Source organism: Glycine soja, chromosome 2 (assembly GCF_004193775.1).
Source record: "Glycine soja cultivar W05 chromosome 2, ASM419377v2, whole genome shotgun sequence".
Lineage (NCBI taxonomy): Eukaryota > Viridiplantae > Streptophyta > Magnoliopsida > Fabales > Fabaceae > Glycine > Glycine soja.
In genome coordinates this window covers 2,273,045-2,290,380 of record NC_041003.1, presented here as the reverse complement: position 1 = coordinate 2,290,380, position 17,336 = coordinate 2,273,045, and the positions used below count along the sequence as shown (strand labels likewise).

Here is a 17,336-nt window from a genome sequence, read left to right as displayed (position 1 = left end):
TTGAAATTAGAATTATCCAAAAAAAAAGATAATTTTTATCCATAAATAAATTTAAGTTTAGTTCAAAATATCATTTAAACATATTTATTTATGTCATTTGATATTTATTAGTTATTTCAAGAAATAATTTTAATAAATATCACCAAGTGTGTGAATAAATTCCCACATAGTGATTGCCTGTTAACTAGTAGTTAAGTTTGACTTCTTAGCATATTAGTGCGATTAATACTTATGACCTCTTGTATCTAAAAATAACTTTTATCGTTTTAGCTTATGAATTATTATCCAGACATCACAACTCAGTTCTGATTAACGAAGAAATGAGTCTTTGACTTTCTTTCTGGGTTACATTCTATTTACGTAAATGATTTGGATTATAAATTACGATGAGACATTTTTGAGAAGGGAAGAGAAAGATAGAAACAAGTATGACGTATAAAATATGAATATGCAAATATCATCTCTCGTTTGAACGTGTATATTGGTCTTGTTAATTTGCAATTGGTGTCATGACCGTAGCGCAAAGAGGGACACCCAAATTCATAAAGTAAAACTTCCTTGGGACTATGAGCATTATATAAGCTATGCTTTTTTTTACATATTTTCCTATAAATACAGAAAGAAAAAAATGGTGGGGCACAAATGCAAGTAGCTGTTTACCAATCTTAAATCTCACGAAGAAAGCACAAGTTCAAAATTATTTATCTTTTTTTTCCCTTTCTGGTAAATGTCCCAATTTGAATCTCACTTGCTTTGCACACATTCTTTGCCTCTCAATCCAATCAAAACAAAACAACACGAGAAAAAAGCAGAACACCATAAAAATGCTTGAGTTCTTGACATCCTTTAATTTTTTTCACTTTAAAACATTGAAGACCATTTGTTTGTTTCCTCTTTTTTCATTTTCATTTTATAATATTAATCCTATTCTTTTGTTACCACGAGATAATAGGAATCTAATAACAGTTTAAAATGTTTGAATGGACCATAGATCAATCAGTTTCACCATCCCCACCAAAGAATCTAGTGAAAAAGACTAACACAAGATGCAAACACCCTTCTTTTACAGGTGCACCAACACCTTTAAAATGGTGGAATTTACTTTTACTTTAGGAGCTCATGGCTAATCTTTACAATAAATAATAATAAAAAACAAAAACAAGAAACAGAAAATTCCAAACATAGTAGTGAGCAAACCAAAGCCAAGACCCTTTGTTTTTTTCCCCCCTTAACATAGAGAACTTGTATAAGTCCTCCAAAAGCATGCATGGCTTCTGCTGTTGCTACAACATCTTGTACATACATCTTTCTTGGCTTTTAAACTTTAAAGGTACGTTAATTGCTTTACATGCAAGCACTGATCTCAATTCCATTGAAATTTGTGACACAGCTAGCCCCCCCACCCACCCTCTCATCACATTAAGTTCACAAAAAAAAAAAAAAAACTCTCACTAAATTGCAGTTTCTGTAGAAACTGATCAAACTATCTTTTGAGGTTATTTTTCATGTGGGACAAGCTTCCTTCCTTTTTTTTCTTACCTCGTTAGGCCTCAAACAACTCTTCCCATAACAAATTTAATTTCCGCAAGTTAGAGATTAGCCCTTGCTTGCAAGCTACAGAATTCTAAGAAGGTCAGAGTCAGGGGATTTTTATATATATGAAGCTACTCTCAGTTCTCTCACAAGTACATGGCTAATTAACATTTTTGTGTCATCTTTTGCATGGTTGCTGAAGCTTGTCTAGCTTCCCTTGTTACTTCTAAGCTTGGCCAGGGGGTCGGCCAGAATTTCCAGCTCTCCTGAACAAAATTATCAAACAAAATTTTAAGCAAAATAATTATGCAAATTGATACAATTTATAGTAGAAAAATTGCATGGACAAGAAACCAATATTTATGACATAGTTTCATAGTAGGTCTCACTCCATGCATGCTTGTGTCTTGTGCTAATAGAAATAAAGAAAGACAACCAAGAAAAGGTTAAAAAAGTTTCTTAATGAAGAGAGAACCGAATGACATGAATAACTTTAGTTGCTCATGATTAATTAAGAAGTGGAATAAAGTTGTTAGATGGAGTTATCTTTCTTTTTTATGGCTTTATATGTATTAATCTATTATAAAGAAGTATCCATGTTAAAAGAATTTAAATCAACAATTCAATGTAACAGTTAAAAGCATGGTAATCAATCCCCCATAGTTGGCTTTTCATCCTTTTGTGTTAAGCTTCACTTTGGCAGGAACCACTAAACTTGAAATTGATGAGTTTTATTTCGCAAGAGACATGAAAACATGTCTGAAAATCCGTTGAGAAGTAAAAACTCACGTCTAGGACATTGAAGTTAAAATTATTAGCTTCTTAGTAAACTTAAAAAATCATGTCTGACACGTGGAACCAAACACCTTAACAGTAGTATAATACTACTATATTTGAAAATAATCCAATGGAAATTTTAAATTGAGTTGGGGAAAAAGATAAATATTTGCCAAGTAACAGGGGTGACCTCATATCCATGATAGGAACAGGGGAGCCAAAAACACGTATATATTTATATGTTCCTTACTTAGTTTGCACATTCTTTCTCTTTCACACTTGAATTTCTAACAATATTATAATACAAATCATATAGTAAACTTACTACATATATACCTACTATGTCTTGTTATCAAAAGAAATGCATGTCTTGGTGGCAGAAACCGTTGAACAAACATAATACACATCTAATTAAGTAAAGAACAGTGACATAAGTTGAAATCAAAAGACACACATGGATGATAAACAAAATATTATATAATCTGTGTATCTTATTTGGGTTAAGAAAAGGTAGACAAACCTGTTGTGAATAGGATCTGGTCCATTGGGAACTCTTCTTTTGCTCATGTAGTTGAAATCCAATTCTGCACTGTCCACAGGCTTATCTCTACCAACCACTCGTTCATGCTTGACCCTTTCTTGAGACCATTGTGTAGTTGGATGTCTTGTTCCTTCACCACTACCTAAGCTTCCCAAAACAAGAAGACAAACAAGCCCCACCACAAGAAGTGCTTTAAAGAAACTTGGAGGGAAAGAACTACTACTACCACTACTACTACTACCACCCATATGCAAGTTTTTGTTTTCTTCTTGCTAATTATGTGTGTTATATTTGTATATTTTTATGTCATAGGAGGAAGATAGAGAGATATGTCTATGACATATGGATGATGAAGAGAAAAGAAAAGAAAGAAGAAAAGGCTATCTATGATTGCATGATGATTAATTGAAGTGGAATAGGGTAAGAAGAAGAAGAGGGAAAGAGAAGAGGAGAGAGGGGTGGTGGAGTTAAGGCAATGAGAACTTTTTTTACTGCGAAGGATTAAGGGTGTGTGTGGTTTTCTTTATAGATTGGAGGGATTATATGTTGCACTTTCTCGAACTGAGAGAGAGAGGGGTTTGGAATCGAGCGTGACATGGAGGCAAAGCCCTTTGCTTTATACGGAGAAAGATGTCCCAATACGACACAATTCTTTTGCTTTGATGGTGTGAGTGAGTGTGTATTTTCATGCAACTACGGTGTGCCAAAAAGATTCAACTTATCCTGTCATTCTTTACGTACAATGGTGTAAAAGGAAAATAATAGGTTGCCTTGCTTCTAGTGTTACTCTCTCAGTAGTGCCTCCCGAATCCCACAAGGGAAGGGGAAAGCATATATATGTGGAATAATATTTGAGTTCATGTACAATATCGATCAAAATGGAAAATATAATATGTATGCCATGATGACATTGGTCAAAAGAATTAAAAATGGAGAGTTTTTATTTTATTTTCCAAACAAGATATTATTAATTCACTCTTATTGTGATTTTTAATTAAAATGTTTTATTATTGATTCCTTAATTAACACTCTTTAAACACTGACTTATCCTACAAAAAATGACAGCTTGAGTTGTTTTAGTCATGAAAATGCGTCAATTCAAAAGAGAAATGTTAATCATATACTCTTTTAAATACATTTTTTAGTATTGTTTAAAATTTATTAAAAATTATAAATTTTTGTAAATTCTACTTTTTATTTAACAAGTTATACCCATAGTTTGATAGTTTTTAATAAATTTTAATTAATGTAATGCTTCTTTTATACAAAATAGTCCTCTTAACATTTTTACCCTGTATATGTCAAATTATTAACTTGTCAAATTTTTATTCTTTATGGTTTTGTTTAATTATAAGTAAAATTGAAAGATAAGAAACTAAAAAGATATAAATAAAAGAGAAATAGAATAGAAATGTGTTATCTAGAATTCTAGATGCATAGAAGTTTGAATGGAATAAATAAATAAAATGTAAGAAATAGATTTTATACAAATTAAAAAAAATTAACCTTTTCCTATATTATTTTTCTTAACATAAAATTATTTCTCATTTTTTATAATATTAAAAATGTTTTTTTAAAGTAAAAAAAATCAAATGCAACAAACATGTCCCACTTTAGTAGATAATATTTTTTGTATGTGGGACCCATAAAAACTTTATTCATTCCTATTTTTTCTAAAACAAACATTAAAATTTTTGATAATTTCATCTTAGTTGACTGCTCTCTATTTTCTTCCTCTGTATTTATATTCAAACAAACATATATAGGATTAAGAAACTTTTTTTTATGTAGATGAAAATTTTTATAGGTATGTTTGGAATGATATTTTAAAGAAAATAAAAGGAAAGAGATGGTAAATTTTTTATATTTAAATTCAGAGACTTATACTTATATAATATTTATAAAAATAAACAAAAGATTAAAACATGAAATTTATATCATCCTAATTTGTTTTCTTTCATTTTAAAAACATCAAATTAGACAATATTTGTTAGAAATACATTTTTTGTCTTCATCTTTTCTTTAAAACTGAAGTCTCAGTCTCTCACTCATACTTTAAGCAAGGACGGATCTATGCTATAGGTTTTGGGGCCCGCTAAAATTTTAATTTTTTTTTCTTAAACTTATAGATATTATGTGTATTAGTTGCTACCACAAGAATTTACAATTTTATATTAAAATAACACGAGTTGTCACTGTCATGAAATAAATTATATATTATCAAAATTTTCTGTATTATTGGTGATGGACTGCTAAGCATAGTAATGAAATCCTCACACGCCAATCAACGACAATTTTTCCCAAGTAAATACTATATAGTAAAGGAAAGCATTTCGAATGCTTAAATTAGAGGGAAAAGAAAAATACTAGTTACGAAAGCTGCAATTGGAATATTTGGTTCTCTCTTGGACTGAAGCTTGTTAAGCCACATGCCACAACAACACACAACTACAATAAAAACAAGTAACGTGCGATTGAAAAAGGAGCAATGAGTCTACACTAATTTGACCAATAAAGTAAAGCTACAAAAAGTAAATTAAGAATAAAAAAGTACAGAAAACAACGAAAATAAATTAGATCATACTGTAAACATGTTAGATTGTGTGGGCATTCAATATTCTTGTCCATGATTACTAATATGACAAAAGAGGACAAGTATGCCTTCAAATTAACCCGTGCATTCAATATTGTACTTGTGGAAATTTCTTTTAGCTTAATTCTAGGTAACCAATTGTTTCTAAAAGCTCATTCAAGAAGCTGGAAAAATTATTTCTTTGAAACAAAATGAGTAATTTGATATTGGCAATTTGGCATTATTGGCTTTATACAAATTCATGTTAGAGTAATAATAATAATAATATAAATTTTGATATTCATTGCAATACAAAATTAGTAGAATACCATTACAATATATAAGTACTCTATTAGGGATTAAAGCCCACACAACATAAAAAATTCTCTACTATCTCTCAAATTTTCTCTCTTCCTTCTTTTTTCTCAAATTCAGTACTTTGAAGACTTTTTTACCTAAAAATTATAAAAAAATAAAAAGTATATAAATAATACAAGCTAAAAATTATTTATCTAAATAATATAAAACATTATTCAAGGTGAGAAATCAGTTTCCCTCGATTTCTTACCTTTTTTTTTTGTTTTCTTAGTTAAAAAATCGATTTCTCAAGAATTGATTTCATAAATACTTTTTTTTATCCGTTTAGAAATCGATTCCTACGTTCTTTTAATTTATTTTTTTAAAACCAAGTTAAGAAATTGATTCCTAAGAAACCAATTTCTTACTTTAATTTTTTTTTTTGTATTTTTTAATTTTTTGTGTGTTCTTAATTGTCTCTATTTATGTTTTATTTAAATTGAAAATAATATTATTTTACATATGTTGTTAATTTTTTTTGCATATTTTATGTTTTATCATTTTTTAAGAGTTGAAATCCTTTATAGTTTCATTTTATTTGATTATTAAAATACATAATTGAAATTAAAAAAACATATTTAACCAACAAGTTGAATTAAACTAAAATATTTAAATTACAAAATAGATAAAAAATTTTACAAACAATAGAATAAAATATTTAAATTTGAAACAATACAACAAAATTTTTAAAATACAAATAATATGAAATAAACTTAACGTCGTTGGTTTGAACCTACATGGTGGGGACATTTGTTTTTTGATTGACCTGGGATGCAACACATAGAGCATTGTTTTTATTGACCTGATTCTTAAATATCCATTTTCGGTGTGTGTATATGAGAGGAGACATGATGATCTTTAGAATTTCTTTTCATGTTTGGGTCGTGGCAGAATATTCTTGGCTCGTGACACAATAACTAATATGCTTTGTTGCAAAATTTCCTAAGCAATCCTCCGTACATGTTGCAGCCAATTTCCAATGTATACATATATGTAGTTCTTATACTTATGGTGAACATGCTTATAAGCAGCAACAACATGAGAATAAGAAATATGCATTTTTTGGAATTTGCCACAGTCACACCACCTTTCATCCAGTCTGACTGTAAAATTTTCAATGGGTTGAACCTCTCTCTCGAGTTAATTATCTCCTGGACTAAGAACCGTGTGCCACATCGATCGAACTCAAGAACAGTGTGAGAGTTTTCTTTTCTTTGTGCGTCTTCCATAACCTTGTTTAGTACTTGTATATAAACTTGGTCAAATATAATCATTGTTGTGACTTCTCTCCCTCTTTGGTTGAATAATGCATTACACCTTATATAGGTTGATTTTACCAGCACACTTATTGGCAGAGTTCGTGTTTTTTTAGTACCGAATTAATTGACTTAGCAAGATTGGTGGTCATGTGTCCCCATCGCCAGCCACCATCCCATGCAAGAGTCCACTTTTCTCGCGAAATCTCCCTTAGTCAATTAATTGCTAGTTCAACTTGTGCCTCCTCCCTTAGAGTGTTATAGTAGTGATTGAATTGAAACTCCATCCTTTCATATGTTGAGTAGTTATAAAAAAATAATTTTAATTATTATTAATAATACAAAATTAAGTGGTGTTTACTATGAAGAAAAAGAAGTTTGATACTCACTCATATTGATATTTAGTTTTTTTATGTCGTTGTTTTTGAACCTCCTCATGTAATTATGTGCAATGTCGAATGCAGAACACATGCATAGAATGTTATGTCATCCATTCACTATCACGCCTTGAGTAGACACTTTTTATTGGCTCGTGCTTGTTTGAAATCAAACATAGACCATCTTATGGAGTGACATGTCTTTTTAAAATTTTGAGGAATAAGAGTCATGCTTTCGCTATTTCACCCTCGACAATGGCAAAGGCTATTAGAAAGATTTTATTGTTGCCATCTTGTGCAACTGTCACAAGGAGAGTCCCCTTGTACTTACCGTACAACCATGTTCTATCGACCTAAATCACAAACTTGCAATATTGACACTCATTAATACACGGTCTGAAACTTCAAAAAAGACGATAGAATTTCACAAAATCCTCTATTGTTTGACCTTCTTATGGTGGCATTGGTAGTCTTTCCTTCTGCACAACAATATCAGGAAGAAATTCCTACATAACTTGCAACAATCTTGGTAAATCATGGAACAATCTTTTTCATTTGTCGTAGATGTTTTCAATGACCTTTTTCTTTGACAACCATGCTTTTTGGTACATGGTAGTGTATTCTTCAATGCTTTTGACGTGTGCTATCAAGGCTAGCACTAAAGTTGATGAATAATTTTCAATCAACGTATGAATGTTTTTATTAATGAGCAAATAAGACAAATTTGCATGATCTTGAGAGATTGCTGAATTTTAACATGTATGGGGTTCATAGAGTTTTCTTATTTCTCATTTCTTACTTACAGGGATGTATGTTGCCTTGCATCTTCAAGCACAACTATTATCATTACAAATGACAATTAGCTTTGTTGAGTTCGATATTTATATTTTATAGTTAGCTCCTTTGCTCACATGATACTACTGCGAAGAATTTTGTACTTCTTCTTTTGTTTGAAAATGCATCCCTTCAAAGAGACTCCCCACCGAATGTTGGAATTCTTTGCAATCCAACATATGACCATATTCAAGGTCAACGTTATGCATGTGTGGTGACATGTAGTATGGTGGTACGGTTGTTATTGGAGAAACATGCTCAACTTCTTCCCGTGATCTTTCTGGGGTTGATTGTGTAAAATTTTGTCTTTGTCCTTACTAATGGGACCGAGTTCTTCATTTGGTAAGTCAGGCTCTGCTGTAAACTCAGACTCATTTGGTTGAGTTAATGAAGTAGGCCCTGCTGCAAGGGTACTCCAGTAAGGATTAGGTTGATCCTTAATAACACCAAATTTTTGTGAGTTTAACAAATTGGTGGAAAATGGTACGAAAAGAAGTTAAGTAAAAAAGATGTGTTTGGTTCAAATAAATTTTCCTATGGTTGGGTTAAATAGAATGTCTCTTGGGTTGCATTAGATGTATGTGAAACATGGGACTGGGGATTTGAATAATATTAGATTCATGAGATATTGGTTGAGGGTTCGAGGTGGGAAGTGTAAGTAACTAGATGTTTACATACAATTTAATGCATGTAAGAAACTCATGTTGGTGAACAACAACAATCATACCTTTGACGTCTTCGTCGTCAATAAGTTGCACTGCTGTAAACTTGAACATTTCATGCCCAACTAGCTGTGGGTATTAAAATGAAATATCGCAGACTTGGTCCAGTAGTTGAAGTCAGATCCTTTGGTGGATTATTCTTTTCAAGGCTTTAAGTGTGAGACCTTGCTTTGTTTTAAAGAATGTTGGGCAGGGTCATTGAAACGTCTCCTCTTCATCTGTTTTAATTATTTAATCATTGTAGTGCACTAATCAATTAACAAATGAGGAAGATATGTTGTATATTGTGTTTGCAAAGTTGGAAGAAAGTAATAGAGAAAGAAAGTGTGGTGCAAATGTGTTAAATGAAGGTGAATATGACTTCTATATATAGGGATCAGGGTTTATGACCAAGGGTTAGGGTTTGAAGCATTAGATTCCCTTATGTAAAACATAAGTGTCTTTGACACACTAGTGTAAAACAAAAGTATCTCTGACACACTAGTGTAAAACAAAAGTATCTCTGACACATTGATGTAAAATGTTGGATTCTCTGACGTACTAGTGTAAATCAAAAGTATCTCTGACCTAAGATTAGTGGTCATGGTTCAATTAATATATTAGGGTTAGAGTTTATGGTGTAGATTTAGGGTCTAGAATTAGGGGTAAGGGTTAGGGTTAGGGGTCAGATTTAGTAAAAATGGTACATTTTTAGAGTTTAAGTTAATATTTATTGTTTAGCATATTCATGTATTAAATTGCTTAATAGAAATGCACATGCACATTTTTTATAAAAAGAAAAAACACTTTTATAAAAAAAAAATCCATGAGGGTAATTTTTGACACCTAGATTGTTATGTGTATAAGTTATTTTGGTTAAAATAATATTTCATTTTCGTAGTTTTCATGTCAATGAAGTCAAGAAGATAACTTTTGGGTCTCAATTTGACTCTAAAACGCATTAACGAGGTGATAAAAAATAAGAAAAAAAATTACTGAAACTTCAAGATTTCATTCCATGAGGACAACTTTTGGCACCTAGATTGTTATGTGTATTAGTTATTTTGGTTAAAATAATATTTCATTATCATAGTTTTCATATCAATGAAGTCAATAAGATAATTTTGGGGGCATAATTCGACTTTAAAACGCATTAAATGTATACTAAAAAAATAATTAAGAGATCAGTTCCCCGAAAATCTATTTTTTAATTAAGTAAAAAAAAATAGCAGGTGAAAAATTGGTTTAGGATGGACCGATTTCTCATCTTAAATAATATTTTGTATCATTTGGATAAATAATTTTTTAATTTATATTATTTGTGTAATATATTTTTTGGGGTTAAAAAAAGTCGTACTTTAAACACTTATTCATCAAAGTATGTTGCCATCTTTAATACCATATATGCTCAGCTAATAGTGGCTGCCAGATTAATGGCCCACATACACATATGCTTTAATATATCTTGTGAACCACTCTTAGTTGCGGCTGCAAATTATATATATATATATATATATATATATATATATATATATATATATATATATATATATATATATATATATATATACTCTGATCTGTTGGACGTAAAGGTATTTCCATAAAGAATCTCTATGCTAAATTAAATAGAAAAAAAATGAATATATGCATCAGAAACTCTATAGAATCTATGGTTAATAGATAAACTTATTCGGTTAATATGTAATTAGAGATTTAATTTTTAAATTTGTATGTATAAAAGAATATTTATTGAGAAAGAACAATCTCTTAGATAAATTTTAGTATATGAGACATTCGTCTTTAGCTCTTGTTTAAAGGGTACATCAGGTTTACCCAAAAAGAAAGTATGGAATAGATTACAAACAGAAGCTAGAAGCTGGTTCCTTTGAATGAGGGCTGTGATTAGGGGAATATATATATAACACGTCCCACATCTTAATTCTCCATATGGCCAAAGCATATGGCACATTTTGTCTTATCCATTATGCATGAATCTTACAATAATGAAAGACCAAAGGTGATTTTTGTTGGAGAATCCAATGCTTTTTACTGTAATAGCTTCACCTTGAAGATACATAGAGGATATATATATATATATATATATATATATATATAACTTAGTTATTCATATCATAGCAACAAGTGATGGATTACTCTAACAAGCTTTAGGAATTGATGCCTTGGCCTATGGCACATGTTTGAGGTGTGGAATATTACATATACACATATTATTCACACTTTGACAGTGATTTATACCTGCGAACATCTACCAAAGTTAATGAATTCGATGGAGAGTTATAAGGCTAAGGTCCAGAGGGCAAATCGCCACAAGCTGATTCGCTCATTTGCAGACAACTTTTTGGAGTTGTCCCACAACAGATGGCTAAAATTCATATGGCTTGTCTGCTAGTGACTAATTCATCTAGAAGATGGGCACATAATAATACATGAGATATATTCTTTTTCAAAAAGTTTATGAACTAGCATTTTCACAAAAGGAATATTTATTATTTATTTTAAAATTGATTCTGAGTCGATCGATAAATGTAATTTAAAAAATATATCAATAAGATCGACTCAGTGATGAGAATAAAATATGATTAAAACATATGTTGAAGCCCGGTTAGTCTAAGTTTGTGATAGCTCAATAGACTAAAACCTTCCATGTGACATCTTACCTACTTAAATTAAAACGATAAATTAACTAGTATTGGAACAACATTATCCCACCACATCGGCATAAAAATCACGTCGACATACTTAACAGTTGCAAAAGTAACTTCTTGTTGCTTTGATAGACGTGGAAAGAGAGTAGAAATATGCGTTGTCGATTTGGTTCCAAACACACATTACAACTACACAAATTTTGAGAGATCAATTTCCTTTCAAATAAGATCGATCCCCTTATTATCTAGGATCAATATTGATCATCTTATATATCCAACCCCACAAAAGATAAGGCATATATGTCTCTCTCAAATCCTAACTTTTGGATCAAGGCCTATATATAATTGACTTAATTGAGCTTCGAAGTTTTTACAAGTATCAATCCTACCGTCATGGAGCAAAGGAAACATGCGTCGGAGACACCCGACTAAGCAAGACTATGAGCAACACCGTGACAGTTGAATTGAAAGGGACAAAAAGTGTGTCCATATTAATTTTAATTATGGATTTTACATTAAGACCTATCCTATGCTAAGAAGAAATCAATTATAGAAGTTTGCCTAACAAGCACTAACTCAAATGGTTTTTGAGACAATATTTTATTCTAAATTAGACAAAAAGGATCATTTTTTATTTAGAACCCATTAAGTCAAATAAACTTTTCAATTAACTTTCCTAAGTCTATACGAATCTTCAGTGTATCTGCATGTATAAGTCAGTAGAGCTATAAATAACCAATGGGCCACTAGGTATGTTGGTCTAAAGGACAATGAATACGTAAGCTATTCGACGTATTAATTTCAATTTTCAAGTGACATAGGATTTTCTGTATAGTTTATATATAGCCAAGCTATACATTAAGGTCTTACTCTTCATATATGATATGTATACCTCTTGCTACCAGATAAAGTCAAACGGGATCAAATGGCCTCACGTTTATACATAACTAGCTTTATTAATTTGATTGCTATTTTGTGAGTTTGTAATTATCATAATGCATGGTTATAATGCTTGGTTGGTTCGTTCACCAGAGTGAAGTAGTGAACGATTCCAACGAGTTAGAAATCCAGACAACATATTGTCCTGCAAACTATCCCATATTTTTTTTGGTAAAAACTACATGTATGATAGATAATTTTACTTGAGACAAATAAGATCATTGTATGTGTTAAATTATTTTTTTGAGTATTTGACATAATTATATACTTACTTAAAATTTAAATTCGAGAATATTGGTTAAATTGGAATAATTCCTTTCCAATTGATACAGATATCCATGTTCATGGAATCGATATTATTAATTATGCTGAAGGGCACATGGAAACACATTAGTTAGTCTTCATTCCAAAGATTTTGTGAAATCATGCAGTAAATTTGCTAGTCACACGGAAAATATGAACGAAAAAAGATACTCCTATTAAAGAAACAAAGAATACCACGTCCACAAGACCATACATGAAGTTTCATATATTATGAAAAATACTGCATTGGTATAAGTTTTTGATGTTTAAATACATTATTAATTACTTATTGCCCAATCAATAAAATAATAGTACCACATTACCACCAAAATCAAATCAAACAGTTGAAGCAAGTCGTGCAACTAAAACATAGCTATGCTTTTAATGAAGAGAATATATCCTGGAAGTGGGTAATGGAAGATATTTAATGCAAGTCTGGCAAACATATATAGACAGTGGAAGCGAAAGATTATCTCTCTACATTACTGGATTTCCGTATCTTAGTGGATTTGTTATCAAAAGGCTAATCTTTTTGCATCTATGGCCAGATAGTGACAGCGCTGAAGTGATAAACCATTGCTTTCATTTCGAAGGTTGGATTCGATGTATGAAACAAAAAATTATTCAGCTTCATACTTTCATTTTGTGCTGGACTCTTTATAGTATTTTATATATTTAGATTTTGGCTTTTTTGCATGCCAAGCTTCAAGGAGCTTTTGAAGAACTGTATGTCCTCAGGATTATATATACTACACGCACACATACATATACATACTCTGCTGACCCTAGAAAAAAAAAACTTTATTTCATGATGGCGTTGTCTAACTAAATTTCACTTCAGAGGGTGAAATAACCAATCTTAGTTATTTATGGAAAATTAAAAATTAACCGTACTAATAAATTAAATGTATAATCAATCTTAATCGGTCGATAGTTCAAATCTTAACCGACTTAGATATAAATAAATTATCTTGAAAGAAAAATATCTATTTTATATGCATTTAAAATTCTCAATAAAAATTTATCATTATTTTCAACAGAGACAACTTTATACCAATATTATTATTAAAAAAAATATACTAATAAATTATGAATTCATTTTTATCATTAATTCGAGTAAAACTAAACTTACTTTTTTAAAATAAAACTTTGAAATTTGAATCGTGTGAACGAAAAAAAATATAATTAGATTAGGAGACTCCAATAAAAATTGTTAAGTCAAATTGTGACCGAGATTAAAGTAAATATTTCACACTAATATTAATTATGTCATGATGATAAAAAAATATTATGAATTTATTAAAATTTCTATTTTTCATCAATAACAAAATTACTTGCCTTGTTCTTCTCCCATTTATAGTGGCCAAATACAATTCGAATCCTGCTCCTTTATGTAATTCAATCACCTACTTCGCAATTTATATCTCTATATATATATATGAAAAAAATGGGACTTAGTATATCTGAATAATGTAGCAAGTACTCTAAGATACTCTTTCTATCCTATAGATATGTCTTAACATCTCTCTGCTTTTGGGGCAGAGACAGAGAGATAAAGAACAATATTGTTTAACAAAAAAGAAAAATACTCAAGGGTGATAATAGTAATACAACCCAATATGGCATAATGGAGGCAACAGATTTTGCCTTTGCATGAATCTCGTCTTCTTTTATGGATTCGTACACTACAACTTTGCCAAATGCTCCCCTACAGTTTAATGTGGTTAATAATTTTGTTCTGGAACTCGAATAAGTCTGACATGTGTCGCAAGCACAAGGGTCTTCAGGAACTCCAATGCATGATTCTGTGCAAAGGAACCAATAGATTTTTGGGTACAAAAGCATGCACTAAATATGCTTACAGTACTAAAAGTTGCACTTGGGAACATCATTCTCTTGCAAGCTTCTTTCATCGTAGGTTCAGTTTCCTTATACATACGCCGTTATATCAACACTTAAAATCTTACATTCCGTGTTATTTTAAATATATATTGTTTAGTGGTCACTAATATTAATCATATTCATATGATCATTCCATTAACAATGCATTTTTTAACAATAAATGATAAACGTTAACTTGATGATTAATAACTTAACTCATTGATAATTATGAGTAATTCATAGTAGATTTATCCTTTTATAGTGGCTAAAACAGAATTTTGAGACACCAATAACATATTTTATCCTAATATTATTTTTTTGGTGAGCTTTATCCTAATATTAATGTTACATAATGTTATGGATTGGGCTTGGGCACAATCTGTATAACAATTTCTCTAGGCCGAAAAAGCGAGACCAACCCAAGTTCATAAACATTGACCAAAGTCAACACTACATTAGAATCGGACATAATACAAGAAAACGCATATTAGTGTTGGTTAGCTAAGTCACATCTCAAAGCCATCTCTCTCTCTCTCTCTCTCTCATTGGGAAACTCTGCTCCCTGCAAGAATTGTCACTCAATCACACATCATTAGAGGAATTGTCAGATTCTGTTGATTCTTGGAAAAACTTGAGAAGATTAGTTTGATGAGCTGCAATTCACTTACTTCCAGTGCTTCCTAAACTCTATTGGGAAACTAATTTCACTGGCACAATTATTTTTGGACATCAGTGGAATTAAAGAATTGCCTGCTTCTATTGGTTAACTTTATCATATTTAAGGAAACTGTTTGTTGGAGACACTTCTCATGACAAATTGCCTGTGTCAATAGAAGCATTAGTTTCTATTGTTGAGCTTCAGCTAGATGGCACAAAAATTACCAATTTGCCAGATCAAATTGGTGCCATGCAAATGTTAGAAAAGCCTGAGATTAAAAAAGGTCAGCATCTCAGGTTTCTACAGGGCCGCTTAAGGCACAAACAGCTCAAGTAAGGGCTTTAGTCCCTAAAAAGAAGGCTTTGAAATTATTATTTTTTAGTATTAATATTCCTCAAAAAAAATTATTGTAAAATTATATTTAAAAGTAAATTTTAATTAAAATATTATAAATAACAGTTAATCTTTTTATTAGTACCGTAAATAACAATTAAAATATTTTTTATTTTTTAATTAGTATTTAAAAATTAAAGTTACTAGATTGTACACTTTTAAAAGAGAAATGCATAAACCTTAAAAAATCTTTGAAACATGATAATTTGTTGGATGATGATGAATTAGATTTATTTTCGAAATTAAATATCTTAAAAAAAATTATAGGATTAGAAAATGATAAACCAATTGACATTCTTAATTATATAAAAAGAATAAATTCTTTTCCAAATACGTATATAGCTTATAGAATAATGTTAACAATACCAATATCAGTTAGCTTAAAGGAATTTTTCAAAGCTAAAAATAATAAAAAAATTACTTAAGATCAACAATATCTCAACAAAGATTGAACTGGTTGGCGTTACTGTCTATTGAAAAAGAAATGTTAAATGAAATTAATTACGAGAATTTAATCGATAATTTTGCATCACAAAAAGTCCAAAAAATTAATTTTAAATAAAATAATGATAATTTTAATAAACTATTTTATGAGTAAATAAAAGGCCTCATTCTTAAATTTGCTTTAGGCCTCTCAAGTCCTTGAGTCATCCCTGGTTTCTAAGGGGGTGTTTGGTTTACATTTTCATTTTCTGCTTTCATTTTCTGAAAACTGTTTTCATTTTTAAAAGATTTGAATTATGAAAACATGTTTGGTTTGATTTCTTGTTTTCTGTTTTCATGAAATAAAAATACTGGAAATTTATGATATATTGACTTATTGTCTTTTTGTATTTTTAGATTTACTTAAAACTACATTCATTGTCACCGCAATTTCATTTTAACCAAAATGAGGTTTCTGTTCTCAACTGAAAATACTGAAAACGAAAATTTTTTGTTTTCATTTTCTAGTTGTTTACTGTTTTCATTTTCGTTGAAAATGTTTTCAGAAATCAAACCAAACACATTTTCATCACCGTTTTCTGTTTTCAGTGAAAATGAAAACAGAAAACAACCAAACCAAACACCCCCTAAGCTCTTACCACTTACCAGTTTGGACATGCATGAGGCAAACATTACTGAATTGCCGGAATCAATAGGAATGTTGGAAAATCTTATTTGGTTGAGGTTAGACATGTGCAAACAGCTCCAAAGGCTTCCAGCTTCCTTTGGAAATTTGAAATCTTTGCAATGGTTACTGGTGTGTTTAATTAGGAAGATTCATCGTGTTGATGCAAGGAAATGTGTTTAAAATTGGTTTCTGAATGAAGAAAATGTTGTGAAGGGGTTCTAATGCATTTATATCTTGGATACTGAATACTGAATATTCCAATTTCAATCTCTTCAACAAAAAAAATTGAGGAGAACCATTCTCTCCTTGATCACCTATCTGGGTCGGGCCGGGCTAATATTCAAGCCCATTTTAGGTGTTGTTAAGTACACCTAACATTGTTATTGGGCACTCAGTATTTTTTCATTTTTCTAATTTTACCTTTCACTATTATGAAA

General features: G+C 30.5%; 1 protein-coding gene across 1 annotated transcript; it reads right to left on the bottom strand.

Annotated features, from left to right (window-relative positions):
- Positions 1-1,047: 1,047 nt before the first annotated feature.
- Positions 1,048-3,630, bottom strand: LOC114379511 (CLAVATA3/ESR (CLE)-related protein 25-like). The gene is made up of 2 exons (XM_028338194.1): positions 2,831-3,630; positions 1,048-1,799 (listed from the first exon to the last, which is right to left on the bottom strand). The coding sequence occupies exons 1-2, from the start codon at positions 3,097-3,099 to the stop codon at positions 1,760-1,762; spliced, it is 309 nt and encodes a 102-aa protein (XP_028193995.1). The 5' UTR covers positions 3,100-3,630; the 3' UTR covers positions 1,048-1,759.
- Between the last annotated feature and the right edge of the window lie 13,706 nt (positions 3,631-17,336).